Source organism: Hypomesus nipponensis, chromosome 14 (assembly GCF_054491055.1).
Source record: "Hypomesus nipponensis isolate SF chromosome 14, ASM5449105v1, whole genome shotgun sequence".
In the NCBI taxonomy this organism is placed as follows: domain Eukaryota; kingdom Metazoa; phylum Chordata; class Actinopteri; order Osmeriformes; family Osmeridae; genus Hypomesus; species Hypomesus nipponensis.
In genome coordinates this window covers 4,526,059-4,549,424 of record NC_140374.1, presented here as the reverse complement: position 1 = coordinate 4,549,424, position 23,366 = coordinate 4,526,059, and the positions used below count along the sequence as shown (strand labels likewise).

General features: G+C 43.7%; 2 protein-coding genes across 2 annotated transcripts; one reads left to right on the top strand and one right to left on the bottom strand.

Annotated features, from left to right (window-relative positions):
* Nucleotides 1-792: 792 nt before the first annotated feature.
* Nucleotides 793-5,716, bottom strand: LOC146258307 (carboxypeptidase A1-like). Its single transcript, XM_084671286.1, has 11 exons — nucleotides 4,710-5,716; nucleotides 4,255-4,336; nucleotides 3,959-4,093; nucleotides 3,626-3,724; nucleotides 3,381-3,482; nucleotides 3,140-3,241; nucleotides 2,868-2,978; nucleotides 2,566-2,656; nucleotides 2,157-2,356; nucleotides 1,262-1,346; nucleotides 793-1,071 (listed from the first exon to the last, which is right to left on the bottom strand). Exons 1-11 carry the CDS (start codon nucleotides 4,775-4,777, stop codon nucleotides 884-886), a joined length of 1,263 nt encoding a protein of 420 aa, XP_084527412.1. The 5' UTR covers nucleotides 4,778-5,716; the 3' UTR covers nucleotides 793-883.
* Nucleotides 5,717-7,928: 2,212 nt separating this feature from the next.
* On the top strand, nucleotides 7,929-15,478 carry tes (testis derived transcript (3 LIM domains)). The gene is made up of 7 exons (XM_084671734.1): nucleotides 7,929-8,139; nucleotides 9,177-9,262; nucleotides 10,105-10,561; nucleotides 11,553-12,311; nucleotides 13,592-13,807; nucleotides 14,007-14,165; nucleotides 14,263-15,478. The coding sequence occupies exons 1-7, from the start codon at nucleotides 8,113-8,115 to the stop codon at nucleotides 14,452-14,454; spliced, it is 1,896 nt and encodes a 631-aa protein (XP_084527860.1). The 5' UTR covers nucleotides 7,929-8,112; the 3' UTR covers nucleotides 14,455-15,478.
* Nucleotides 15,479-23,366: the final 7,888 nt, after the last annotated feature.

Sequence of the window (23,366 nt, the reverse complement as noted above, 5' to 3'; positions counted from 1 at the left end):
GCTTACCATCCAACCTGACCAAGCTTGGATCTGCAGAGAACAATGGGAGAAGCTCCCCGAATACAGGAGAACCAAGCTTGTAGATTTATAACCAAGAAGACTCAAGGCTATAGTTACTGGGAAAAAACTTTAACACAGCAAAGGATCTGAATATATATGTATTTTCTACACAATGTAAATGTAGTGTTCTTCTTATTAAGACATTTGCAAAAATGTCGTAAAACATAATGTTGCTTTGTCATTACGGGGTATGAGGGAAAAAGCTATTTAGTCATGTTGAGTTGCAGGCTGTGATGTTCCAAAATTACTTTAAAGCTTGTATTATACCAAAATATGGATAAAGGGAGGACTCTGAATACAATCATATTCAACACTTATCCAAATAATTGAGTAAACCCTAATTTTTTTTTTTTTTTTTTACAAAAACACAAATGTTAAATATTAATTTTGGAGTGGACACACATTCAAATGTTTTGTCACTATGCTAAAATCATCCAATCTTCAGAGTGAAGCCTGCTGGCAGTATCCGGACAGTTCTATAATTTTCTTCTGACAATTCAAGCTTTATACTGTGAACGCATACTTCAATTTGAATTTGTCCTATAAACTGTGGATAGTTTAAGTAGGACACATGTTAATCATAGTGCACAGTGCAAATGAGCACCAAAATACTGTATGTTATAGCGTGGGAGTGAACAATGGCACGTCTTTAGTTCTACAGTGTGTCTCCATTATGCTTTGTTATTAAAACAAATGTCAAGTAAATTCCATTTAAAAGAGGACAAACTCAGGTAGAAGATATGTCATTTATTGGTAGATTAAGGTTCTAACAAAGATAGTTTCTCAGATGTGTTATCAACCAGTGTCATTACAGTGACCCTTTTTAGTAAGTGTTAGCATTGGTGTGCTCCATGATGGTCATCATTGCCAGCCAGGTCTCCTTAGCAGTGGGGAGAATCTGATTGGCTGGCAGGATGAAACCGTAGCGACCAGTATCTCTCAGCTCAAATGTGTAGGAGTACTTGATGCCCTGGTTGTAAGTCCAGTCAATGGTACCACCGCTAGCTTGATCTTAGAAAGAGAGCAAAAAAAATAACAACACCTGATACAATGGAGGGCCAAAAGTCAATTTAGATTTGGTTGGGATTTAACTGGATGTTGAGCATCATGTAGTTAATGTGAGTTGATTGGTTGGCCTGAGAGGGTGTGCATGGTCAATTATGTGCAGTTAGCGAGTTAACAATGGATGTGTGATACTTACAGATGGTGTTGATAATGCTGCCATATCTGTAGCGGGTGCCATACAGGGAAGCAAGGTTATTGATTGCCTTACTTGCCAGGGAGTGCTATTGGAGGAAATAAAATACAATCAACTAAATATATACTGCGTAATATGCTTGTACTAAGGGTAATGTAATGGATTCTTAAATTATTAGAGGTAAAAACGTTAAAATTAGTATCATAGTTCTCATCATGGTACTCTATATGCCTTGTTTGATGTATGACCTGTCAACAACGTAATGATAATAAAGCCAATGGCACATTAACTACCATGTCACTACAGAGTAATAGCTAAAGCTATACTATAATAATAAATAGCTATAGCTATTTATCGGTTATTAGAAAAGTGAAACTTTGTTTGGGAGTGGTTGGGTTTTACAGGTGTAGATTAACATTGATCTTGTTTTTGTAACACTTCAACTGCCGCTTTACAGCATTGTGGTATCCCTTACACCAGAGGTCTTCAACCCTGGTCCTCAGGGACCCCTGTCCTGCACGTTTTAGATGTTTCCCTGCTCCAACACACCTGATTCAAATGAATGGGTCGTTATCTAGTTATGCAGAAGCCTGCTAACGACCATTCATTTTAATCAGGTGTGTTGGAGCAGGGAAACATCTAAAACGTGCAGGACAGGGGGTCCCTGAGGACCAGGGTTGAAGACCTCTGCCTTACACCACAAACCCACAGCGTGCCTTCTAACCCTTCTGTATTCATCTCCACAGCTAACACTTGGTTAACAATGTTTTAATACAGATTTTGGTATGCAGTGACATGGTAGTCTATGTAGCCTGATTACAAAGTGAATGTATATTCAACACATGATTATCAATGGCTGAGAAAAATTAGAGTGGGTATTTGTCTCTGCTAGACCCACCAGCTCTTTTTGGTCCTTAGTGGGGGTTTTAGTGTAGCCGTAGGGATACAGGAGCATCTGGGAGTAGGCATGGATGGAGACAAATGCCTTCATGTTACCATGAGCCTTCACAAAGTCCACAATGGACTTCACCTCCGACTCAGAGTGAGCAGATCGGCCACTGTAGGTCTCAGAGCAGGGGTTTTTACTGGACCCAGGACCTGAAGTACCGTAGACATGACATCAAAAGAAAATTGACAATGTTACAACCAAAACATTCAAGTAAAAAAAAAACTGCAGACTGGTATGACCAAACCACAACAATGGACACAATTAAAATATGACACCATTTTGTTGAAGGAGAACATCCAGTTGGATGTAGCAGTGCAAAAGCGAAGTGAAAACAAAACACAAAGAATAAATACTGCACCTCCAAAACCAGCATCCCAATTCCTGTTGGGGTCGACTCCAACACAGGAGGAGCCACTGTTGGGCTGCCTGGTCTTACGCCACATGCGGTTCTGAGTAAACAGAGAATGTCCCTGGAATGACTCATGGTTCGCTAGTTATAATCTACATCATGACATAACTAGGTCAGACGGGAAACCTTATTTAACACCCATACCTAGCAAATGTTAAATATACCGAATATACTGCTTCATGAGAAACTAAATGTATCTATACATCCCTGCCCTTATATCATATTCAGAGTTCTAGCATCAAGGAACTCACACTGTTGTGGGTGTAGTAGAAGCCATCAGGGTTGGTCACAATCTCCAAAAAGATATCCATTCTGTTCAGGATTGCGGTGAGGGTGGGGTCTCTACCATAGTCAGTCACAATCTACATGGTGAAAGAAATATCATCTGATATTTTTATTTTTTATATTTTTTCAAAGAGAAAAGAGTGGTCATTTAGCCATGTGGAGACAAACAAGGACATGGTGAGATATACAAATGAAGAAGCAATGGAAATGAAAATGAAAAATGGAAAGTTCAAAGCACCTTCTTAGCAAACCAGGTACCACTGGCCTGGGTGACCCACTCCCTGGAGTGGATACCGGTGTCGATCCAGATGGCGGGGCGATTGGTTCCGCCAGTGCTGAACTGGAAAAGAATAAGAGATAGAAAAAGAGAGAATAAAGAGAAAGCGTCCATGTAATGACAGTTACCATTAACTATGGAAATAATGCTAAGTCATGTGAAAAGGCTGTGTGAGAGCAAACAAATATTAACACATGTTTACCTTGAGTACATTCAGGGGACGTCCCTGGTAACTCTGGCCAATGACAATCTTGCTGACCAGTTGGGGATTCTCAGCCACTAGCATGTCCTGGAAACTGTAAATCTACAAAGACAAAGGACATAACTCTCTGTTCAACATGTGGATTTCCACAACAGGCATTTCATGGCATGTATCAGCAGTGCATGTCATAAATATGTCATACCAAGTAAATTGCCACTCGTTACCATGTTCTGCTTTTTACTGACCTCATTGATGGTGTGATAGTTAGAGTAGTCAAATGCATCAGTGTTTCTGGGCTCAGCAGCGCGAGAGGCCATCTGCATCTGCTCCTCATCCAGAACAGCCTTCCGAAAACAATGACATCAATGTTGTTATGGTGGGTTGCCGATGATGACGTTATCACTTGGCATTCAGACCAATTATTGTAACTCTTGTGACAGAACAAAAGTTGCAAGCTGCAAAATTCCAAGTCTCACATTTGAAGAGGCACATTTCAGGACTTGACAACATGGGGTGGAGTTTGCAAGTTTGTAGTCTTTCACCTTCTCCTCCTAAGTGTTTGGAGACCCCCTACCTACCTGCAGGTCCTTGATCATGATGGTGTACTGCACATCCCGGGCCTCCAGGTAGGCTTTGACGGACATCAGGCTGTGGAAGGGAACTCTGATGTCCACAGGGGTGGCAACATCAGTAGGCCCCCTCCAGACATCCAGCTGGGAATGAGAAGGAACAAACATATTTACTCATCATTTATGGCTTGACAATATGGGAATGACATATTGAGTACATATTGAGTGCATTGAATTTTAAAAATAGATTAATTTGTGTGATTGTATGAGATGTGTGGCCCATTGGCTGTGCAATCACAACGCACATGCAGCTGCTCCATCTCACACAGGTCATGGATCAGAGCAAGCTGGGACTCATCCTTCGCAGTGATACGAAGGACCTCATCCCTGTGGACACACCACAATGTCAAGACCTTGGCCAATGCTGGAGATCATATTGCAAGAGGGAAGTTGAGAGAGACTGATTGCTTAAAATGTGTTGCCTTCATGTATGTTGAGTAAACTCTGCTAAAGAAATATAAAAATCCTTCTGAAGAATCATATATTTCTTATTATTTAAAATAAGTCTCAATGAAGGATTTTGAAGCTAACACCTTCCCTACACATTACAATAAACATATAATGTATCAGAACCATTTGTTCTTAATCCGAAATGTTATTAGTGTTATTCTACCACTCACTACACAGTCCAATATTATAGCGTTGCAATGAGGTCTTACAGATTCCTGAAGCCTTTCATCCCTCTATGAATGTCACTTACCCCTCAAAAGTGTCCTTGCCGAAAACGGCCCCAAACAGAGCGATCAGAATGAGCAGTCTCTTCATCATGCCCAACAAAAGTGGATCTACACTGTATATCCACCAGCTTTTATGCTTGCAGTGTGATGACACTGACCACAGCCTTGCCTACGGTTCTCAACGTGCTACACCTGCTGCTCAGTTTCCCACACCAGCCAGGACATACTGTGAAATGTTGGGTTGTTTTTTGATAATTTTCCATTTCTTTTATAATTTGGGGCCAGAGAATATGTTCTGTAAACACTTTTACAGCTGTTATATTCCACCTATTAATGATCCTTTCCTTCATTAAAAAATGTGTGACAAAATTTGAGGGGTTAAATTAATACTTTACATTTTTTGTAGTCAACTGCTGTGCTCATGAGGTGTTAGTGGTGCACGCCACATTATGAGGTGGACTTTTTAAATCAAAATTGTGTCACATAATCAATGTAATAGTAATGTAATTCAAACCAAATATCAAAAGTCTTCTTAAACAGCGAAACATGGAACTACAAAAGATTCTTCCTTTCACAAAGTGACACTTTTTGCACAATATCCTAGTTCCAATTTACATGATTCACTTTCAGTTCCAAGCACCCAACATTTGGTATCTGTTATTATTCAATGCAAGTCAATTTAGTCAATGCTAAAATGACTCGATTTGGATTTGGAAAATATGTTTATTAGAGAGGAGAGTTTTACACTTTGCTAGATCTCTCTGACTCAACAGTTTTATAGTTTTACGCAATCCAGCTGATAACACCAGTACCAAAATAGTTTTTTCCTACTTAGGAAGTGTATTATTCATTAACAGAGAAGTCTGAAAGACACACCTAAAAACACACATAATACTACTCTAAATTACTTAAATCTGCTTCATCTGTCAATGAGCTTTCAAAGTTATACTTTGTTTTGAGAAAAAAAATATTTAAAATTGAAATTTAAAATGGACTTTCTCAATGAATTAAAATAATATAAAATAAAGATTGATGTATAAAAAATATAGCATCAGATACTTTTAGTTTGATCCTGAAAAGTGTGTCATTGACACTGCCTTTGTTGATTCAATGGGTGTCACACTGTTTGTTGGCAGTTACAGGTACTCATTAGCATACAACAACTAAAATCATGTTAATTGAACTACATTATAGCCTACATAGCAAGATACTAGTCTTTTTCACATACAACACCATTTCCTTGGGTGTGGCAGTATGTTTCTTTTGAAAAGGCAAGCTGTCTGATGCACCAGAAGTTCTAAACCACATCATTACACACTTCCTACAACTGCTGACACTGCTGTGTGCAAGTTAAATGTATATATTTGCTTTACTGTGAGTAAGCCATAGTGTAAATTGATGATTACATGTATAAATTGCAATGGGGTGTGGTATAACACAAAAAAAACTATGTGCTGCAGTCATAAGAGTCAAAGCCCCAGCTCTCAAGACAGTGTGAGAAGTTTATGCTGCTGATCTTCATAACAAATGTGGAGCAGAGGCCTATTTTCCAATAATGGCATACTGTATATTGAATGATGTGTGTTCTAAATGTTTGAAAAAATACTATCCCAAAATTATGCAATTCAGGGCCAAACTTGTAAGTGAAATATTGGCATAAAACATTTAGCAAATATGTATGCCCTGCAGACTCGAAAGTCTAACAGACACCCTGTATCCCAACTTGCATACTTCTTTCTACTCTTAATTAATGCTGCAGCTGCCCTTACAAATCATGTACAGTTGCATGAAGAATGCAAGCAATTGGGTCATACTACTTTGTCATAACATTGCGCCTTGAACTTTGACCCTCTTCCAAAATGTATCCTTCACAGTTCACAGCACAAACCTTCAATACTTTGAAAAAGGGTTGGTGCTACATTTTTGGTGGCCCATCCATTGAGTTTTTCCTTTACGTCCTCCAGCTAGTTGTTACAACTTGCAAAAGAACCATATCGGTATTACATCCAACAAGGCATTATTCACATATTAATTATGTTATATAAATACAACTATAATATGATGTTGAATAACTAGTTTTAGTCGAAGTATTGTCAAATGCTTTCTTTATTTTTACTGGGTGAACACCGGACGAGCGGTTTTGGACTCTGGCTTTTCTGTTACCAAACCAGCACTCGAACCATATTTGGAAATTCAGCTTACATTTCTTTCGAGATAGTGCTGGGACAGCAGCTGGACCCAGCTGGACCTTTCTCCAGAAATGGTGGATGCAGTAGGACATAGTATGGACAAGTATGACTTACTGGCATAATTGCATTTGACATATTATCTATTTGGACAAACGAATCTTTTTCTGGCATAGACCTAGGAATGTATGCAGACTACAGCAGAGCCTGTTTAAGGAGAGCCTTGCCACTCCTTATTAAGCCCCATTGTACCGAATTTGGCTGCAGTTCCACCAGAGATCCACTGGGAGTGATCGCGAGCGAGTGCATGTTGAATGGGAGTCTATGGAGCTAAACGGCTACAATTGTCTCTGTCGCCTGATTGTCGTAGTTTTTGCATGTTCAACATGGATTATAGGTAGAAAGTTGAATGAACGAGTACTTATGTCCTTTTGATTTCTTACAGGGTCAGTCGTTGTTGCCCATAACACGCTAGCATTCTGCTAATGAATGCTGATTGGTTAGTGAAGGACTGATATGACCAGAGCTCCCGCTTGATGGCATCCGAAGCGGAATCAGAATGTCAGAACATTAGCAACATTAACAACAACATTAGCAAGCCAAAACTCTTTCTAGCATGTGTATTGACAGAGAGAGCCTAACCTGTCAGCTGTGTTGTCGATACTCTGAGAGAAAAAAGTAAGTGACCAGAGCCTGCCGTAAAGCAGTAGCTCTGGTCGTACGATGTGTACGACGTCAATGACATTTTCAAAAGCTGTTTAAAACAGAAAGGCGACTTTAAAACAATTTAACAGCCAGCAGTGTGTATTTTGCCTCCCCTTTCTAATTAAGAATTCAAATTACAAGACAAAAAATTTTATCCTGAGAAAAGTGGATTTTGAGGGGTACCGCTCATAGAGTTAAGGTACCGCTACATAGACGTCCATTCATTCTGCACTCGCTCGTTAGCGCCCTCACATGGAACTTCAACCAGTTCAGAACCCGGAAGTTTCCCGAGAGTGGCAGTTCTCTCTTCTCTGCTTACAGGAATCCTAAACACGAGGAAAAAAAACCCTAACTCCCATTGGTCAAGAGTATAAAATAGCGGAAGTCAGACTGTTTCGTCACCAGGGCAGTGTATCCAAAGATTGATGCAAACTGCCCGGCGTGCGAAGTAAACTCACCAAAACCCACTGATTTGTCTTAGACATTATAAATAAGATCCTGTTTTTACGGTTTGGTATATTAAAAAGGACATAAAATGGAGGTGGAGAAAGAAGTAAAGAAGGTAAGATTTGGCATCGTTTGAAACTTTTTAAGAGAATGGAATGGGTAACGCCCTTAAAAGGTATAGTCTAGCTGCCTGAGTAGCCAACATAATGAACCAACTTTTAGCAGTACAGGACAGGTGGCTGACAGCTAGCGTTAAATACACAGCACTTGTTCTCTTCTTTTTCTCCTGTTCATTTTTTGTTTCACTAAAAGTCCTGTTCAAACGAGGTGCTGATTCGCGTCTCATCCATCCTTTGTCGTTGTAGCTGTTCTGTGTATTTGTTTTGAGGGTGTCCCGTCCTGTCCACTCAATGCGCATTTATTGAGCTAGCAGGACACGAATGCTCAAACAAAATATTACAGGAAAACTTTGCAGCTAAAGCTACGCCGAGAGAAAGCTGCTACTGAGAGAAAGTGTCTTAAGCCTTAAGACACAGATAGCTCCCCTAATCCCTTTTTGAGGCGTACGTAACGTTTGCATTTGGGGTCTCGTATTGTCAATAATGCTAGTTGGTTTGTTTTTTCGTTGTACATTATGAGCAACAACACCACGTTCTGTTAATAATAATCTCCCCGTTCTGATAATGTAATGAATTTACACGAATCTTGTGCATTTTGCTCATCATGTGTATTAAAACAGTCACTATCAATCTTTCCGGCCCACCTTGGTAATGTGTGGCACAGTCTTCTGACCAGGCCTTATTGCAGAATGAGTCACTCACATGGTAGCTGAAAGTAAATATAGAAAGGTGACTACATTGGTGACTAACTTCCACTTAAGATGCTCAGGACCCAGTCCTTGATCAATGTTCCACCCAAATTTACCATAAACGGAACTTCCTCAATCAATTCCAGTTCACCATTGGGATTCCAAGTGACTAACCTAAATATTTAGATTCAGCCAATTGCGGAACAATTCAACTCCTGAAGGGAAATGGCAACTTTTCTCTTTTTCAAGATTCAGAGAGATGTAGATTGGATGACTAGACTGACAGTCTATTGACAAGTAAATACGGCTGTTTTAATAATACAAACATTGTTTTTGTTTTGCAGATGACCCTGGGGCACGACTTTGGTGCTGGGGCTGCGTGTCTGAAATGCAAGGACAAATGCGAGGGTTTCGAGCTGCACTTTTGGAGGTCTGTATTTCTCTGCCCTGTCAACGTATCCTCCTTTAGAATTGTGACATGTAGGCTAGTCCCCATAAACACAGTTTGACCATTAGGCGTACCAGGCAGACACCTGTTTCCCACAGTTTCACAATGCATCCATTTTCTAAACCAATGTCTCATGGAAAAATAGCTAATGGAAAATGTTGAAATAATAATTACAGTGTGACATGGTACAGTATTATGGTATTTTAAACCATTAAAAAAAAAATCATCAACGCTTTCCTTCCACCTCACAGATTTCCCTATCAACCCCCTGACCTACCTCCCCGTTAAGCTGTGGTAGTCCAGCAACTCTTTGTCTTTTGGCTTAAGTGATAGTCTAGTGATAGTCGTTTTCATATGTAAGAGCTGCCTTTCCAGTCTTATTCTGTATTTACAGGCCAGCTCTTGCCGTAGCATGTCTTGCAGTCCTAGCTAATGACCTTGTCCTTCTTTTTCTATCTGGGGTATGTTTTACAGAGACAAGCCAGTGTAGCTGAAATTATGAGTGAAGCTTCCTTCATTGAATCTTAGGTTGCAAAACGCATGTGAAAACAAGGCAAAAGATAGTGGACACCAGGATTATGCTTGTTTGCCACTTAAAGCTCCACCAAATGCCCATGAGCCATCTTGTTACACACTCATTCACTCACTCACACTGATTCCACCAACAAAGAACATAGTTCAGACATTGAAACTGCTAAACCATCGAAAATATGGAAACCAAATTAATGTCCTCACTTCCACAGATCCTATGCATAAAACGTGACAGACATTCTAGCATCAAATAAAGTATCAAGACGCTCTCTTCCCTTGTTTTCCCCTCTCAGAAAGATTTGCCGGAACTGCAAGTGTGGCCTGACTGAACACGACGTCCAGATGAACTCTGAAGAAAACAAGAAAGTGGGAAAGCTGTTTGAGGACACCAAGTACACGGGCCTTATCGCCAAGCTGAAGACGGACGGCGTCCCCACATACAAGGGCAACATGGTCACCATCACCCTGGCAAGACCTTCCATGGGCTCTGTCGTGCCACCTCAGGCCACTGCCTCAGCTGTTTCCGGCGCAGGTGCCAGTACGGTACCCGTCGGTGCCCACACAATGCCAGCCAATATCACACCAGTGAAGGCAAATTCCGTGCCAGTGAAGGCAAATTCCGTGCCAGTGAAGGCAAATTCCGTGCCAGTGAAGCCCAATGCTGTATCAGCCAACGTGGTTCCAGTCAAGAAGGATGCCGCCCAGTCGGTCACTTACGAGTGGGTGCCGCCGGGAGCTAACCAGTACCTGGTATGGATACAGTGCCCTGAATATTTACATTTAGTCATTTAGCAGACGCTCTTATCCAGAGGGACTTACAGTAAGTACAGGGACATTACCCCGAGGTAATGACACAACGTCAATTGGCACGAACTGGTAACCTTCAGATTACCAGCCCTATTTGCATTGCCCATTTGTTCTATCATTAATTCATACGTGTATGTAGGGTTGCATATGTGGGGTAAATCCCCAGAATGGAATACAAAACATTAAACGCTTATTAAATATGCAAGGGTAATAAATCAAGGATTATCAAAATGTATATTCGATAAGTTTGAGTGCTTGCAGGACAATGAAAATAGGCTTCCAGCACAGTATCTGTTATTTCCTACACCACACGTACAGAAAGTTCTTAGCATGATACGCAACTGAAGACATTCTGTACGGGATTCAGGCGAAGAAGCACATATTCTGTTCAATTTGTATTATATTAGTGAGCCTACATACTATGTAGTTCTTTTGCTAGCTTATGTTTTGCTTTCATACTGTAATATCTAGGTTTTAGCTTGATTTAGCATGCTATAGAATTAATGTATAATTAAACTAATGCTATTTATGGCATATGGAATCCAAGAGTTCATGTTAAATCCAGACAATTCTCATGGAAAGTTTTCACCCTGAAAAATGAAAGCATGAAATAGCAATCATTTTTGTGCTCTCTCTCTGTCTGTCTGTCTGTCTGTCTGTCTGTCTGTCTGTCTGTCTGTCTGTCTGTCTGTCTGTCTGTCTGTCTGTCTGTGTGTGTCATATATAGGCAGTACTGGACCGCATGGGTCAGTTGAACATGGCCTTCATTTTAGTCACGAGCCAAGGGGAGGCAAACTTTGAACTCCTTGTTGCCCGATCTTTCTCACCATCTGTCTCTCTGTCTGTTTCATAGAATCTCCCTTTCCACGTCCACATATCCCTCCCTTCCCAGGTTCTTGCCTAATCAGTTGTTCCTCTCCGCTTGGGCCCACAGGCGGTGCGCTACATCGAGTTACTGCCGCCAGAGAGGCGTCCAGTGGCCGGTACAGTGGGAGCGGCCTACCGTCGGCAGCAGATGGCCCACCAGCTGCCTGAGCACGACCAGGACCCGTCCATGTGCCACGAGCTGAGCCCTGGCGAGGTCAAGCAGATGCAGCAGTTTGTTCGCAAGTACAAAGACGAGGCCCTGGGAGTGGGAGACATCTGTCTGCCTGAGACGATGGTTCCAGGGGGCCCCGGGGCTGCCGGAGGACCAGGGCCAGAGAACCGACCTGGAGGGCTTGGGGGAGGTGGAGTTGGGGCTGGGGTTGGGCCGGGAGCTGGAGCGGGGGGGGTCAATGCTGGAGCTGGCTATGGTCCTGGAGCTGGTGGGGCTGGGGTTGGGAACAGGGATGGAACTGTGGGCTCTGGTGCTATACTCACCGGACACCCTTGCCAGGGGGTGAGGCCTGGCGGTGGGCCTGTGACCAGATTTCCAGAGAGCGTAGGGTCTGGAGGGCCTGGTAGTCTTCGGGTAGCACAGACTGTGAGTCCTGGGGCAGGGGGTCTTGGGGTTGGGGGTCCTGGGGCTCCTGGGGTTGGAGGTCCTGGGGTATGCGGTCCTGGGGCTCCTGGGGTTGGGGGGGTTGGAGGTCCTGGGGCTCCTGGGGGATATGGAGAGACAGGGGACATGGGCACTGCCACCAGATCTGGAGCCATTGGAACGCCAGGAGCCCTCAGTGGCCACGCAACCGAGTTGCCTGGACAGACCTTCGTAAGTATGACTCAGAACGCACGTGTGACATCTTTGTGTCCATGTATGTGTGTGCGCGGATGTGTGGCTGTGATGTGTGTGCGTGAGACGGGCTGACCAGGGAGGTGGGTTGCTGCAGACACAGAGAGCTTTGTTCAACTGATGGTTAGAGACCCCAGAGTATTGCTAACAATGCACTGACTATCTGAGATGAAGAACTGAAGACAGGCTTTGGGACTTAAGTTCTGAGACAATGTATACTAATGCTGCACAATGTGTTACCAATATGTTCAGCCTCTACAGACCAATGAATGAACTAGGTGGCACTTTTCAAACAGTATCTTCAGCCTCCATTGAAAACCGGCACTCAAAGTGTCATGAATAGAGAATATCTTGGAACTCTGTTCAATGTGGCAGTGTAATGTTCAGTAGCTGGTTGATGGATCTGTAGGAGTGTCATCTGTATGTGTCTCACTGAATAAACTGATCCCATTTAACCTTACACAACTCAGTAACACCAAATGGGTCGAAGGTACCTTTTGGATGCGCTTCAATGGGACTTTATTCATAAACTGGCCACAAGGTGGAGCTAGAAGGGAAATTATGGGTTATGACACTCACCCGTGATGTTTTTTTATTATGCTTAGCATCAGATCCATTTGTTTGGTTGGAATTTGAGATTAGTCATGTCTGGGGAAAAAAGTGTAATTGAGCTCTGGTTTAAATTACCCAAATACCACATATTTCAAGCCCCCATATGAAGTTACTTACTCCCATTGAATGAATGGATTTTGATTCACAACAGCTGTCAGGCAGTGTCAAAATGTGCATTTGAAAAAATGAACCTAGTCACGGTGATATTAGGGAACAGAAGTGCCATTGGTTTAGTGAGACACAAATATAAATGAATTCATGTAACTCAATCCTGATCCTATTGATATATCCTGATATTGGCCAGGTTTCCCAGATTTGTTAAGAAGCTCTTAATGCTAAGAGCTTCTTAGGAGCATTCTAAAAGCATTCTAGAGCGTTCTTAGAACGCTCCTAAGAAGCTCTTGGCGTTAAGAGCTTCTTAATGAATCTGGGCAACGCGGCCATTGACTGTTCCACGTCCTCTTATTCACCTTTCTACCACCTGTCCCTTTTCATCTCTTCTACCTCCGTCCTTACCGCCCCTCTCCCCATCCACCATCCATCTCCCCACCCCACCCTCTTTCCTCCCTCTCCATCGGTCTGTCCCCTTCCCTCCTCTTCCTCCTCCCATCTTTCTCCCTTCCCTCCTCCACCGCTCCTCCCTCCAGGCCTGCCACCAGTGCCAGCTGCCCATGCGACAGGGGGAGCCAGCGGTGTACGCGGAGCGGGCTGGATATGACCAGCTGTGGCACCCCGGCTGCTTCGTGTGCTGCACCTGCAGCGAGCTGCTGGTGGACATGATCTACTTCTGGAAGAAGGGCAAGCTTTACTGCGGCCGTCACTATGGAGACAGCGAGAAGCCCCGCTGTGGAGGGTGTGACGAGGTGACTCGGAGGTTTAGACTTGCAGTCCTAGCTCATCCTAACTCGTCCTTGGGCGGCGATTTTTTTCTTCCAGCTGTCAGTTATATTCCTAGATATCCCATCGACCCTTTGATTCTGTACTAAGTTCATGGTATTCTGTTTTAACTGTGTGTGTGTGTGTGTGTGTGTGTGTGTGTGTGTGTGTGTGTGTGTTACGTAGCTCATCTTCAGTAATGAGTACACACAGGCGGAGGGACAAAACTGGCACCTGAAGCACTTCTGCTGCTTTGACTGTGACTGCGTGCTGGCCGGGGAGACCTACGTTATGGAGAACGACAAGCCTGTCTGCAAGCCCTGCTACATGAAGAGCCATGCTGTGGTGAGTCCGGCTTGGGCAGCTTGAGGATGCATATACACATGGGCCACAAGGGTTAAAGCACCAAGCACTTTAACCTCCTTCGTCCCCCCCTCTCCAGAAGTGTGTGGCTTGCCAGAACCCGGTGGAGCCGGAGGCCCAGCGCGTCTCCTACGGGGAGCACCACTGGCACGCCGAGCCCGACTGCTTCCAGTGCTCCTGTTGCTCCAAGTGCCTCGTCGGCCAGCGGTTCATGGCCATGCAGGGCATGCTCTTCTGCTCGGTGGAGTGCAAGAAGAAGACCCTGGCCTAGGGCTCCGCCTGGTTGGAAGTTCCAAACCCTGTCCAGACAACATTAGATGGGTCACGTCTGGACTGCTCACAAGTGTTAATTTGAGCCAACGAGTGTTGCTTTAGTTTGTCAATCTTCCATCAGTTACTAGCCAAGGCCTACTGACTAGTGCTAGCTAGCTTGCTAGCTAACTGTAGAGTTTTCTTATCAAGTGAAATTGAACTAAACCTGTGTAGAATTCCTCTGATGGACTTCCTTTATTTTGTATTTGTTCAAACTTCTTCTTTAGACTGTTTGAATGTTTATATTGAATCCTGGTGATGCATATTACATCAAAACAAAACCAGCACACTCAGTGGTGAAACACATACTGCCTTAATATCGATCTATCCATGCCTTCTTTTGCCCATGAAAGGTTCCATTCCATCTTTCACTTTACATTGGACTTTTTCTTCTTTTCTTTAATGAGATTACGTTTGTCTACTTTAGACATTTCAGTCTATTTTCCGGACTGTCCTTCGATAGAAGCAGCTGTTATCCTATACAGTGCTATGGTACTATGCCACTGATCTGCAATGCTTTTTCTAGAAGGCACAAAGAATTTACTACTGATGTCCACCTTTATGCAGTTGAATCTTTAGCAATAGCAGTACACTTTGTTAGCAATATTTGCTCAAGAGGAAACAAGTGCTATATTGTTGTTCTGCAGCCACAAACTGTTAACGCGATGATCACCATGCTTGTGTACTCTTAATTTCACTGAAATATGTAATTATCGGATGCAATGGGTCCAATACACTGAAAACCCTAAATGCATGTTATGTAGACTACGACATTTCCAGACTACAATGAAACAATGTACAAATTAAATTGAGGACCAACTATGTACAGTGCAATGCAAATAAGCAAAAATAACCACTTTTAAATTCTTAACCCTATCAGTTCTTATGTACTATGTTTACCTTACCTACCCTTCTTTGCACTTTCATAATTTTTTTTCTGCACTCTTAATGACCCTAATAAATGTTTTTTTTTGCAATAATTATCTCATGCCTAGTTCATATTCACAGGTCTTGTAACCTCCTGGAGGCGTTGGCAACAGATCATTATTACAACTCCACTTGTGCGAATGGCTGCTAATGTGTTAACACGCCCAACCAAACCTTACTAAGGGGCTCGGCTAGCATAGCAGTCCTATTGCATCAATGGGGTTTCTGTATGTAGTAGGGACAGCTCATGGAAAATCCACCTCAGACTGGATTGTCTTCACCCACTCTGGAAGCAGTGGGACAATTCAAGGAAGCCCAAACACTTGGAGGAACCTGAACGGCAGCTCTATGCAATTTCCCTTCTCTTCCATAATGCATGTGTCTAGCCTACCGGCCTCCAGATAAAACTCAAGTATATCTGCCTACTTCAGGGGTAGGGAAGGGACATTTGGGAGAGGTTCTCATGGTATTCTTTCCTTTGATGATTTGAAATTGTGCATTGTGGTTCGTTCCCCACCCACACACATACACACAAAAACACTAATATTACACTATAACTTGTTTTTCTCCCTATATGCTAATCGTTGGAGAATACTTAATGGGCTGATTCATTTTCATGGTTCTCAACGCCTGCAGAAGAATACATGGGCAGGAGACATGCCAACTGCCCCAGATTGTAAACAGGTGCTGAGCCAGGACATGCGGTGTTACCGGTCTATTCCAGTCTGTGGTCCAGTCTGGACCTCCTCTGGATGCACTCTCTGGATGGACAACGGAGTCAGTAGTGCCTTCTTCCTCCTGAAGTCAACCACCATGCGAGCACCACGGCAACTCTGTACTGCCCTTCCCTTACGCATCAAAACACGTTTTGCCAAAAAGTTTTATAATAGGATAGCCAAAAGAAAACCTTTTTTGTCACCAAGCCACAAATGTAAGCATGTGGGGTTGAATACCTTGGACGTGGACGTGTCTGATGAGACTGAACTAACAAGGAGGTGGATTTAGTGTAAAATAGCCATGGTCATGCAGTAACCAACCTAATCCCCTGCATGAAGTATGGTGGAGGATGTATGTGTTTTACTTCCAAAGGCACTGGAAACACATGGCTACATGCAGTTCAAGTACTAGCAGGTTTGGTATTTGATTTTCTAGCAGAAACCCCGTGTAAAGCATAGCTCCAATTCCATGAGAAATTGTTCACTGACATAGATTTGAGTGGGGAAGGCTGAAGACCAGAGAGACTACAAGCAAGGACGTAGGACTGAAGATCTGGAGGATTTCTGTTTAGATTAATAGTCTCAAATTCCTGTCTATAAATTCTTGCCAATATTAACATCGTAGTCACCACAGGTTTCAGAAGCGGCAGCCATCTCAGGGCAAATGTCAGCAGTGTAAAAACTCCTCATAGCCTGCATTCCTTATCTCCCTGGAACAAGCGTAAATGTAAGAGAGGGAGAGAGAGCAAGGGAGGGGAACGCCTCATTTTTTAGCAACATCGTCATTGAATGTCTCTGGACTTGTCAATCAGGACCTGAGAAGGAAGGTTTTTTGTATTTAAACAGTTTTCAGATCAACTGGATTGGGGTTTCCTTTAACACCACTTACCAGTCACAGTGAGATTTTGGCACTGTAAGTTTCATCATGTGCCCAGGAACCCCTTGTTGAAACCCAGTTTATGTTGTTGTAAGTTCACTTCCTACCCAGTGTACACAAGTAAACCACGATAACTATAATACTAAGTAGCTCCACTTTTTGAGTAATTAAAATATGTTCATTTCACAGACAATCATGAAATAAAATGTTGAAAGGGTAAAAACTTCCCAGAACTGGTTTCAAAAGTTGCTACCTGCTAATTATACATTTGATCATGAAATGTCTTTGCCTACACCCAAAAGGATTTCACAAGGGATCAACCCATGTGAAGAGGTGTCAGTTTGTCAAGTGCGCACTTTGGGCGCTTTCCCCAGTGTTTTGTTTATGAATAACCATAACCCCAGGCTCCGGGAGCACAGTGTTCCCTTCTTCCTCTTGTCCTTCTTTCCACCTAGGTCTGTCTGGAGCGAAGAGATGGTATGAAGACCAACTTTATCTTTCTTTCTTCACTTTATTCATACCAGTCCTAAGATGTTGCCCCTTGCTCTTATTTTTTGTCATTCACGATCATCAATTAACCTAATATTCTACTCACCTAATCTTCTGTTATACTTTGTTTCACTGCTTTTCTTTCCTCTTTCCTCTTTCTCTATCTTTCTCCTTTTCTTTATCTTTCGCCTTCCTTTTTTGACCTCTAAAATTGCTCTCACGCAAACCCCCATTCTCACAGCATTACCAGAAACAGGGGCAGGGATGCCTGTTGGTTTATGAGTTTGGTGCTTTCTGTATCTCACACCATATGGCATCCAGATTCTTCACTTGATTTCAATGTGAAGATAGACAAGACAGACAAGACTGATGACCCGGGACATGCTGATCCCACCTAAGCATCTCTCCCCTCCCCTCCCCTCCCCTCCCCTCCCCTCCCCTCCCCTCCCCTCCCCTCCCCTCCCCTCCCCTCCCCTCCCCTCCCCTCCCCTCCCCTCCCCTCCCCTCCCCTCCCCTCCCCTCCCCTCCCCTCCCCTCCCCTCTCCTCCCCTTCCCTCCTCTCCCCTCCCCTCCCCTCCCCTCCCCTCTCCCCTCTCCCCTCACTGTCTTCCACTCTTTCACTCCCTTTCCAACAGCAGGAAACCTCACACTCCCACATACCTCACATACACTCTCTCTACACTTTTGAGCAGTGAGAACACTGGCCAGTAGGGGGCCTCGGTACACCCTTTTGTTGACTGCCCAGCTACCGTCAAGTTATCATGGTACCCCGGTGTGAGAAGCCCTTTTCATAAACATCTTCATCCACTCCAACATGGGAGCAACACCTGCAAATGGCTGGCGCACCAATATCACTTACAGCTTAAATCTTCAGTAGAAGTGACATCACTGTGATTCCATGGAGACAGAGTCAATTATATACAGAGCTAGCAAGATACAACCCAGAAATGTCCCTTTACTTTTTTCACATTGTGGAAATATCAAACGGAGCAGTTGAGTTCAAGCTCATCCCTTGTGTTGACAACCCTCCCTTGAAAACTCACTGACCTCCGAAAGAGGAACGAAGACATTCTTTCAGTTGTCCAGGTGATACTGAATCTTGCTTTTCCACATGGTAGAAAGATACTTTGATGAGGCGCAGCAAAAGATAAACTGTCTACACTGGGTCATGATATCGGTTGCCTGACAGACTGGTTGGTTGTGAGGTCAAACGAATGTTAATGCGGACTAAAGTACACAAAGCTACAACTTATTCTATACTGTGGTCTGACAGCTGTGGCTCTGGCAATTAAAGTTTACAGTCACAAATCAATCTCCACAAATGTCAATACACAGAATTCCTTCACAGTTACAGTAAAGCTTTCGAGTTTATGAGCCTTTATTGCTAAAAAGCTGCACCATGATTGTTTAGGAGGTAATGAGTCACTCAATGCCTGCTCATTTGCCACATGCTTTATTACCACAGCTCTACTTTTTTTGTTCTTCAAGAAAAAAAAACGGGTACATACATTTTGTAGATGATTGTTCTCACTTGGAAATGAATGACTCAATCAATTTCCTTTTTCCTAAACCATATCACAGCTTATGGAATTTGGTAATACAGGTCACTGGCACACATACTGTACTGCAGGTTCAATAAGGGAAAAAGCTGTTTAGAAGTACAGATTACTATCATATCCTGCAAGCAGCATGGCACTCTGTCTGCTAACATGAGCAGCAAGGACTCCGATTCTTATTACAAGTTTCCTTTTCCTCTCATTGTTAACCACAGCACTTCCTCTTTCCAATGCTGGAAAAAGTCTGCTAGTATTCATACACTGTAGACTGCGTGGTCCACCATCCTCTCAAGGTTACAGCAGCAGCGTAAAGCCAAAAAAAGTGAGAATCCTTGTCCACTTTTAGATGCACCCTTGCGAAATTCTTATCAGGAATGTTTCACAGATGTGGCCATTTTGAATCATGCAAACCGCACCTCAAAGATGGAATCCACCCTTCGGAGAAAAGGTTCTGAGGAGAAGCACGTGTTGCGATACGAGTGGGCTGATGCTGCTGCTCTGAGGCACATACGCTGGGTAGATCAGAGTGGGGAGGCAGTAAAGCCAGGTGTTGAGCCCTCAGCCATGCCTCGTAGATAGAGTTTCCCTCCACCACCTCCTTCATCCACTGTACACCTGTCATCTGAGTAACTATGGCGCTTATGTCATATTAACGCAAAGACTCTCCACCACACAGGCCACACACTTCAGAGACACGTCTGAAACGAACTCTGGTTGTGTATATGCCATGATTTACCAATGGAGCTACACACACGACTTGAAGATAAACTGGTGCAGTGCGAAGTGAAGACATGAGCCAGTGTGTTTGAATTGTACGTTTCAAGGAGGGCCTGACATTGTTCCTGGCAAGAGTATGCTATCATGATTCGTACAACACACACAGGTGTATTTGTGCTAATGGACCTGTGTACCTAATACACTGGTAGTGAGCTTAAGCAAACTCTCTCCTCACTCCCCTTATTCTGCAACAGCCCCATCTCTCTTTCTTTCAACGCACACACTCTCAAAGGCTTAATTACCAGCAAAGACGTACAGTGACTTCCCCATAAACGCTGGTGTCTTCCCCCTAAACGCTACATAGAGTGGGCTTAGTGAAACTGTGCCTCATTACCGAAGCACTGTTCCATGTCATGAATACAGAATTGCTCTAACCAGTCAGTATCTCCATCGGCTCCTTAGTAATCTGTGGAGGACTTTTTTCAATGCTCCGTTCTGCCTGGTAGACAAGTGTAATCCTCTTGTTAAAAACAGAAACCACGAACAGCACCTGAAATGTGACACACGCACACAAACTCACCAATGCTCGCACTAACACACACACACACACCACTTACAGTACATTTAAAGTGTAAGCATATATATGTATACTGTAAATATACATACATATACTTTATATATCCTGTACATACAGGACACAAGAACATATGAAGTTGATGCATGTACTTGACACATAAACACATACAGTGTAAGGAGAAATGTGTGCACTTTTTGAAATCTCGAGTTTGCTTAATTACCAGCCTCTACCACCCATACCCTCTTTTTCCAAGCTTCCTACTTGCTAGATAAGAATTCCTCCCCAAGTTTGGCAAAACCCTGGAACACACTGTAATACATGTCCACTGCAGGAATGCAGGGATGCCTTGTATGGTAATACAAATTGAGCAATGAGTTTCATTTTATTCTTCAAAAAAAATGTGTCTGGCAGTGAGTCTAGCAAGGCTTGTTCCACGCCCCTGGATGAAAGATGAAGGAACAAGTGAAGAAGAGGAATATCCCAGACCTTTCCAACTTCCCAACATCAAGCACTGAAGTGTGAGGAATATATGGTTATGGAAAATTCCTCACACACTCTCACTTCTCTCTCTCTCTCTCTCTCTCTCTCTCTCTCTTTCTCACACGCACGTACGCACACATCCATAAGGGGTTCTAACTGGTCAAGGGCCAAAACCTTTTACAGTAAGCATGGCATGTTTAGTGTATTTACAATGAACAGGGAGTGGAGAGTGCGATGTTTGGGGAACCATCAGAACCGCGGTGGTGTGAACCTCCTGGGCAGAGAGACCGAAGGTGCTTTTGACACGTAGGTGCATTGTGTACTTGTGGAACTTGCGTCCTATGAAATGCCGGTTCTGGGGGATTCCTCCAACCCCCTCCGCCCAGCCCCTCTCCGCCCAGCCCCTCTCCGCCCAGCCCCTCTCCGCCCAGCCCCCCTCCGCCCAGCCCCTCTCCGCCCAGCCCCCCTCCGCCCAGCCCCTCTCCGCCCAGCCCCTCTCCGCCCAGCCCCCCTCCGCCCAGCCCCTCTCCGACCAGCCCCTCTCCGCCCAGCCCCCCTCCGCCCAGCCCCCCTCCACCCAGCCCCTCTCCGCCCAGCCCCTCTCCGCCCAGCCCCTCTCCGCCCAGCCCCTCTCCGCCCAGCCCCTCTCCGACGAGCACTCCCTTGCCTTCTCTTGGGGGAGAGTGGGGCAGCGCACGCTTTCTTCCCGTTTCAAGTGGGACATCTTCTGGAAATAGAAAAATGGTGTTTGAGAGAGAGTTCCAGTGTTAGACCTTTAGACACATTTCAGTAGAGAATGATGAAGTAGGTGTCAGCTCTGGCCAGGCTCATGACCTGCCACCTTTGGCTGCACCTTCCTTCTGGAATGCTTTTTCTTTCTACTCTCTGGGCTCCAAAAGACACACTCGTCTGATTAATAGAAGATTTTCATTGATAATGATGAGATGAGCTGTCTTCATTAGTCAGTTAGAAAATTGCCTTGCCCCCTAGATTACCAAATAATGAGTTATTCATCCATAAAGCTTTGGTAGTTGACCTAAAATTATATAATAGACAGTTACAGTTGATCAGTTAAAGGCCACACATCCCACAATGCACCGGGGCTTGTTAATTTGACCATCCCTGGTTGAGGACCAGATTCCATTTTGTTGCTTCAGGGAGAAAACATTATTTTTGCAAATGTTTTATCATTACTGTATTATCATTATATCTTTCATCCTTGCTTGAGATTTTGATTTTCCTTGAAATGTGTCAGTTTCAAGTTGTTTATCAGGCATTATGTGTCTACAGTTTAATGTTGATGTATTTTAGATGGTGTGATAACTTGTTCCTTGTCTTCAAATTGCTAAGGGACGTTAACCAAATGAATCCCGTGAGCGATAATAACGTCTTGTTCCCAAACTCTGGGTAATGACATTCTAGTAAACATGACAAACAGTTGAGAAAATAACAATGGAATGTCCCAAGAGGTTAAGTAGGTTGCATTAAGCAATCTTCTATCTCTTACACCCCTAAATTATAGATGATTCTGGGTGTCTATCTGGCAAGGTGTGTGGGGTGTGTGTGTCCTGGTGTAGACAAACCTGCTTCAAACAGCACTTCTGCAACTACATAGCTGTCATACTCCAACACTGATCTCACTCTAATGACAAGCCAGCCAGTGTGTAACAGTGCTTTACAGAAGATTAGGAATGAAAACATTGATGACAGGGTATGGAAGCTGTGGCCAATTTGACAATGGATGCTTGGTCCATGCGCCAGGGTGGACCGGATAGGTCTTTGAAGCTTACTCACAAGAGCAAAAGATGGATTTTTCAATCAAGACAAGACATATCAAAACATGTTTTGTCAGAAACTGTGCTCTCTCCGTTCTGAGACAGTTAGGTAAGAGTTGGAAGGCATTCAGGCCTGATAGGCAGAGTCAAGCTTGTCTCCTTCTTTGCCTCTGCTTTATAACTTTCTCGAGGCATGGGAGGGACGATAAATGAAAACACTCTTCCAGCTCCTTTCATTGAGCTACAACACTGTTGCAATGCAACAAGCAAACAGACATTAGGCTTATAACATCCAAGTTGTGCTCCAGTAGCGGCTAACGTCCAGCTAATGCTTTCTGATTCATTGGAAGGTACATAGAAAAAACTAGTCGCCTCACGGTCTGACAAGCCAGATAATTGACTAGTTAACTGACTGGCTGACTGATTGGCTTGCTAACAGAATTTCAGGCTAACTGGCAGAGATCTCTGCTAACTGGGTGGTGTGTTTTGCCAACCACATCATCTAAACAGACGGTGCTTTAAGGCCCTGTGCAGCCGCCCCTCCGATGGTGACTGGGCCTTGGGAACGAGTCCCTGTTGAGCCAGCCACCTTACTTTCCACAATGTAATTAGCTGATCACTGTCACTTTCTGTCCTGCCATCCACTGACTGCGCTAGAGCACAAGGGGCGTGAAAGCCCAACCGAGGGAAGTGGAATCACACACTGTGAAATGACACAATTGTGCCACACACCCAAAACACACACACACACACAACT

Coding starts and splice junctions, on each gene's coding strand:
- LOC146258307 (XM_084671286.1), bottom strand. CDS start 4,777: ATGATGAAGAGACTGCTCATTCTGATCGCTCTGTTTGGGGCCGTTTTC. Junction 2,657..2,867: donor TCTACTACACCCACAACAGT/GTGAGTTCCTTG, acceptor CTGTTTACTCAG/AACCGCATGTGGCGTAAGAC. Junction 2,357..2,565: donor TTGGGATGCTGGTTTTGGAG/GTGCAGTATTTA, acceptor ACGGTACTTCAG/GTCCTGGGTCCAGTAAAAAC.
- tes (XM_084671734.1), top strand. CDS start 8,113: ATGGAGGTGGAGAAAGAAGTAAAGAAG. Junction 8,140..9,176: donor TGGAGAAAGAAGTAAAGAAG/GTAAGATTTGGC, acceptor TTTGTTTTGCAG/ATGACCCTGGGGCACGACTT. Junction 10,562..11,552: donor CGGGAGCTAACCAGTACCTG/GTATGGATACAG, acceptor TTGGGCCCACAG/GCGGTGCGCTACATCGAGTT.